This window comes from Orycteropus afer, unplaced genomic scaffold (genome assembly GCF_000298275.1).
Source record: "Orycteropus afer afer isolate SDZICR_OR568_19922 unplaced genomic scaffold, OryAfe1.0 scaffold00011, whole genome shotgun sequence".
NCBI lineage: Eukaryota > Metazoa > Chordata > Mammalia > Tubulidentata > Orycteropodidae > Orycteropus > Orycteropus afer.
The window spans coordinates 7,975,931-7,982,460 of record NW_006921598.1 but is presented as its reverse complement, the minus strand read 5'-3'; the positions used below and the strand labels follow the sequence as shown (position 1 = coordinate 7,982,460).

Sequence of the window (6,530 nt, the reverse complement as noted above, 5' to 3'; positions counted from 1 at the left end):
TTTTCCACACTTTTTTCCCGTTCTAACAGGATCCATTTTTTGTGGCATAAATCATATTATTTGCATAAACAGTTTAGTAATTAGCTAGTATTTCCCGTGATCTTTCTTAATTTTTTTTATTTTTTAATTATAAAATTACTCACTCTTATCAACTTACTTTACCACACATAAAAAAAGTGCCCTTTTTTCAGTTCTGAGAATGGTCAGAACCCTTCTGAAATCCCAAATTTTCAGACAGCAGACAAGAGCCAACCTTGTAAGGAGACTTTTTTTTTTTTTTTTAAACTGTGATTTGGGTGAAGACTTACAGAGCAAATTCACTTTTTATACAGCATTTCACATATACTTTGTCTCATGACATTGACCACAGTTTACCACAATGCAACAGCTCCCCTCCCACTTCCTCCCCATAGTTACCTCTTCCCAGTGTCCATCCCTCCATACTCATCGGCGCCCTGAGCTGTCTCCCTGTGCATAAGCAGCTCTTCTTTCTTAAGGAGACGTTTTTAAGAATAAGTAATCAGGCCTACCTTATTAACTTTCTTCAGTACAGCATGGTATCTCACTGTTTTAATTTTGCATTTCTTTAATTATTAGTGAAGTTAAACATCTTTTTGTGTGTTTCAAAAGCTATTTGTATGTGTGTGTACATACACGTTTATGTGTATCTTATTAAAATGAATTGTCCCTGTCCTTTGCCCATGATTCTGTTAGGCCTAAGTGATTTTTTTGTACGAGTATTTCTTGTTAGCATTAATTAATAAGTGTGTATGTTTGGTGGTAGTGGTGATGATTCTTGGCTCATTTTAGTACCAAGTTAATTTGTATTTTAGTCTATTTTAATATATTTACTTTGTGATGTGGCTTAACCATATTAGCAAGCTTAAGATTTTCTTTTTTTAGCCTAGAAAATGTTAGCTTTTTGTTTTTGAAATCACAGGTCTGCTTTTAAGGATGTTAGAGAGTGAACTTACTCAGTGTGTTCAAATTTGAAAGTTGCCTTTTAGAGCTAAGCTCATTCTCTGAATGGTGAGGTTGATTTTAACAGTGGAAAATCTTTTATTTTAATATGTTAGATGGCGACTGTCAAAAGGAAATAGGATCATGGCAGCAGATGATGACAATGGTGATGGAACAAGTTTATTTGATGTCTTTTCTGGTAAGAGCTAGTATTTCCCGTCATCTTTCTTAATTTTTTTTATTTTTTAATTATAAAATTACTCACTCTTATCAACTTACTTTACCACACATAAATGAATTAATCCAATGAAATGCCTGCTACATAGGGAGTGTTTAGTAAATGTGAACTTCTTTTGTATACTTTCAAGTTTCTACCTGTATTCAAATTAGGAATTTCACCAATATAAATGGTAATGATTTATTGTCATATCTAGAAAAATATCAGTTAGTATTTGTTACTCTTAAAGTTAACACTTCCAGTAAACGCAATGATGTTTATTGTTGTTTAGGGGAAAATTTCGATAGAGAGACACAGTTGATCATTAGTTTGAAAAAGAAGTAACCAAAACTGAATAAAGTAATTTCCCAGGTTAAGAACACCCATAATTACGGACAGCTCATAATTACCTTTTAATGTCATATAAATTTGCTTTCACTTTGAAATGATTGCTAGAAACAAATGCTTCACAATCATTTTCACTTGTTGTGTGCACAGCTTTTATTTATTTATTTAAATTTTTATTGTGATTTGGGTGAAAGTTTACAGAGCAAATTCATTTTCCATACAGCAATTCATACACATTTTGTCTCAGGACACTGACTACGATTTCCCACAGTGTAACTTCCTCCCAGTAGTTGCCTCTTCCCTTTGTCCTTCCCTTCCATGCACTCCTGCTGCCTGAGCTGTTTCCCTGTGCATGCACTTGCATGTGCAGCTTTTAAATCATTGAAAAGGCTTCGAGCCTCTTATTGCACCAAAACCAAGCCCACTGCCATCAAGTCAGTTCTGACTCTTTGTGACCCTTTTTAGGACAGAGTAGAACTGCCTCATAGGGTTTCTAAAGCTGTAAGTCTATGGAAGCAGACGGCCTCATCTTTCTCCACTGAGTGGCTGGTGGATTTGAACTGCCAGTTTTTTAGTTAGCAGCCAAATGCTTTAATCACCACACCACTAGAGCTCCTTTCTTGTGCTAAAAAAAACCCAAACTCACTGCTGTGGAGTTGAATCTGACTCACAGAGACCCCTTCTTGGGTTTCCGAGGTAGTATCACTATGGAGGTAGATTGCCCAACCTTCCTTCCGAGGAGTGGCTGATGGGTTTGAACCGCCAGCCTTCTGGTTAGCAGTCAAATGCTTTAGGCACTATGCTATCAGAGCCCCCTTTTGTGTTAAAGTAAGGTTAAATAAGAACTGTATGCGCCTTTTCCAATAAATTCAACTTCTAAAGGAACACATTTCGTTTATAACCTGGGGAATGGCTACAGTAAAATAAGTTCATAAAATAGAAATATGTTTAAGATATGTAGAATGTCAACTTCCAAATCCTTCCAGAACACTTATTTTCTAGTTCTTTTGTCTTAATTGTAATTATGCTATGATAGCCTTATTAAATGTTTTGAGATTATGTTGTTGTTATGTGCTGTCGAGTCAGACCCAACTCATAGCGACTCCTCCTTGCGTTTCTGAGACAGTATCACTATGGAAGTAGATTGCCCATCCTTCCTTCTGAGGACTGGTTTGTGGGTTTGAACCGTCAGCCTTCTGGTTAGCAATGAAGTATCTTGGGTACTACACTACTAGAGATTATACAGATATGTTTATTGACCAGAATTGTGATCACTATGCTATAAAATGAAAAAAGCGGTTATAAAACATGCCCAGTAGAATTCCATTTTTGCTTAAAATATGTTTTAAAAACTAATATGTATTCATAGGTACCGAAATGTTTGTATCAAATATTACCATCAGGATATTCTGAGTAGCATTATTTGTTATTTGGTGTTATTTAATTATTTCTACTTTTATTGATTCAGATTATTATGCTGCTATGTAGTTATTTTTTGTTTTTTCAAATGATTTTTGTCTTTGAAAAATTCTAGTCTGCCAGAAAAATTAAAAGTATATTATACATTCTAGTATGATTTTTACTTTTTACCTAGATTCACAAGTAGTTAAAATTTTATCACTTCTGCAACTTTGTTAAATTTTGTTATTTTCATTTGCCTGAAACAGATATTTTCATTTCTGTAAGTCTCTGTCCACACACATATATTTTAAAAATACTCTTACACATGTAGTTACATATACAGTGTACATTTTGCTTTATACCACTTACCTTAATTTTGCAAATTTTAAAATTTTTATAATATTTTTATAATTATCTTTCATTAAATCTGTTTTTAAATAATTTCATACTTACAGAAAAGTTGCAAGAATGAAAACTTAGGAAAAGAATCATTGTTCAGATTCTTCCAAATTTAGTTTTTGTTACCATTTTACTCCACTGGCTTTATCATTGTACTCTCTCCCTTTGTGTATACAAATGCACACACATTGTTTTTCTTGACCTATGTGAGAGTAAGTTGCAAAGATTGTTGTTGTTATGTGCCGTCAAGTCAGCCCTGACTCATAGCGACCCCTCCTTGGGTTTCCGAGGCAGTATTACTACGGAAGTAGGATTGCCCAACCTTCCTTCCGAGGAGTGGCTGGTGGGTTTGAACCGCCAGCCATCTGGTTAGCAGGCAAGTGTCTTAGCCACTATGCTACCAGAGCTCCCTGTTGCAAAGATTATGGCCCTTTAAATAATTCACTGTGCATTTCTTGGAAGAAGGTTTCCTTTTACACACTACATACAGTGTAATTATTAATTTTGGTAAATTTAACACTGATAACAATAACTTTTGTTTGATCTGTCACTTATACTCTTGATTTTTCAATTAACCCAACAATGTCCTTTATTGGTGTGACTGGATTTAGATCTACCATTTTAAAATTTGATTGCAGTTTTTCTCTGAATTTTACTAAAGTTTAGAATTTAAGTTTGTATATTACTTTTTTGGCTCTACCTCTTTGCATTATGGATGCCCATAGGATTCCAATATACATCCTTAACATTTGTAGTTTTTGTAGTAGTATTATACCTTTTCACATAAAATGTGTAATCTCATATGTATAGTTGCATTTATCCTTTGTCTTTACCTTTATGTTGTAGATGACATTTAAGCCATAAATCCCTCCATACAATGTGATTATTTTTACTTTAAACAATCATATATATCTTAAATAAATTAAGAAAAACATTAGTCTTTTATACTTACCGTTTCTTAGTGCTCTTCATTCCTTCCTGAAGACATGAATTTCCTTCTGGTATTATTTCCTTTCAGCCTGAAGAACTTCCTTTTATGGTGCAGCTCTGTTAGTGATGAATTCTCTTAGTTTTAACTTACTGGAAAATGTTCTTATTTTGTCTTCATTCTGGCTTTTGAAAAATTTTTTTTTGAACTTTTTATTTTTATTACGGTAAATATATAAGCAACAGAACATTTACCATTTTAGTAGTCTTTACATGCACAGTTCAGTGATCTTAAATATGTTCATCATACTATTTAGCCATCACCATTAACCATTCCCAAATTTTTCCATTACCTTTAATAGAAGCTCAATCAATGTTCTCTAAATTGCCTTCATTGTTGAAGGATATTTTCATTGGACACAGAATTATGGGTTGATTTTTTTCTTCCCCTCCCTTTTAGCACTTTAAAGATACTGTTCTATCATCTGACCTCTCTTGTTTCTGATGAGAAACCAGTGATTATATTGTTGTTCTGTGTATTATTATAAGGCTAACTTAGAATCCACTAGATGGCAACATTTTTTTCCCCCCTTGGCTTCTTTTCAAGTGATTTTCAGCAGTTTAATGTCATTAAGTATGATTGCACTATAATAGGCAAGGGGACCACAGTGGGCAGATCCCACCTTTATTGCTAACTTCATGGTATGGATCAGCATGAATCCAGTTCCCACTTAGAAATGGATCCAGTCCTCATCTTCCCACTTCTTTGTTGCCAGCTGCCCAAATGCCATTCTCTCTATGACCCCAGCCAACCAGAACTAAGTCACAAGTTATGTAGGCACCATGTATGAGACCAGCTGTGTATGTTGCATTTCTCTGAACCCCAGCCACTCAGCTGAAGTAGAACCCATAAATTAGAAGGACTCTGTCCTTTAAACTTGCAGTTAGGTAAATGCCAGCTCTTGCTGGCTCATTGTCTCTGTGATCTTCTCAATTCCTTGGAACAGCTCACAGAATTCACAGAAAATATCTATACGTAAACAGTTATTCAGAAAGGATACAAGGAGATGTACAGGGTAGGGTCTGGTATTGGGGTTCAGACCCAAGAAGACAAATGCCTCAGAATAACTTTGCACAGAGAGACTGCTGACTTGGAGTCACTCTAAAAGGCATCAAGTTTATTAGGGGATCTTATGGGAAAGCAGTGCTGCATCCTGGCCCAGTCTCTTTAGGTCTGTGGGCCACCCCTTTCCTTCTCCTGTCCCAGTAATATTTACACTAGTAGAAGATAATATTATGAGGCTTGCATGAATAGCCAGACTAGTCTGGTTGTTGGCCAGTACAGGTGGTCATACCCCCTGTTTTGGTTACCTAGTGCCGCTCTGACAAGAATATACCACAGATGGGATGACTTTAACGAACAGGAGTTTATTCTCCTACAGTTTGGAGGCTTTAAGTCTGAGTTCAAAGTGTCAGGCTCTAGGGGCTGGGTGAAGACTTTTCAACCTTGGGCTTCAGCTCTGCCTTCTGCTCCTGGCCCACTGGAGCTAGAAGCTTTTCTTCACTCAGACAGCTACTGGCTGCTGAGACTGACAAGCCCATGTCTGACAAGTAAAAAGTCACAGTCCCGATGTTACCAAACCACATGGCAGGCCATTCATTCAAGTCCCTTGAAAGTCCCAAGGTCTGCAGAGCATGGCAGGCTGCTGAACAATGACATGGCTACATGCAGGGTTCAAGTGTGTCATAAGCTAGAGACCATTCCCCAAGACTTCTCCTTATGTACAGGAAGCAGACCACATCCCTAAGGCAGCTCCTCAGCTGCTCACAGTAGATTCCACCATGGAGTTGATTATCAGTCCCATCATGGGAAATGCTACATCTAGCTCCCCAGTGACTTAACCAGGCCCAGCCACGCTGACACACAAATTTAACTATCACACCCCCCAGAGGAGGTACTGCAAAGTGTTCCTTGATACCTTTTAAATTGTTGAGGAGAAAACTAATTTTCTCTGTAAACTTTTCACCCAAACCACAGTAAAATGTTCAAAAAGAAAAAAAAAAATGGCAATGTGGAGATAACATAAACAAACAATTTAAAAAATTATGCTAAGCTAAAGAAGCCAGACACACAGGACAAATACAGAATAATTCCATTTTTAAGAAATGTCTGGAATAGGCAACACTCCTCAGAAGGAAGGTTGGGCAATCCTACTTCCGTAGTGATACTGCCTCGGAAACCCAAGGAGGGGTCGCTATGAGTTGGGGCCGACTCGAC

At 36.6% G+C, this 6,530-nt stretch overlaps 1 protein-coding gene across 1 annotated transcript in view; it reads left to right on the top strand.

Moving 5' to 3' along the window:
- Window positions 1–1,104: 1,104 nt before the first annotated feature.
- CASP8AP2 (caspase 8 associated protein 2) overlaps window positions 1,105–6,530 on the top strand; it is a 38,973-nt gene continuing 33,547 nt past the window's right edge. The window contains exon 1 of the mRNA XM_007950818.2: window positions 1,105–1,159. Coding sequence (XP_007949009.1) covers window positions 1,105–1,159 — 55 coding nt within the window. The remainder of the gene's footprint in view (window positions 1,160–6,530) is intronic.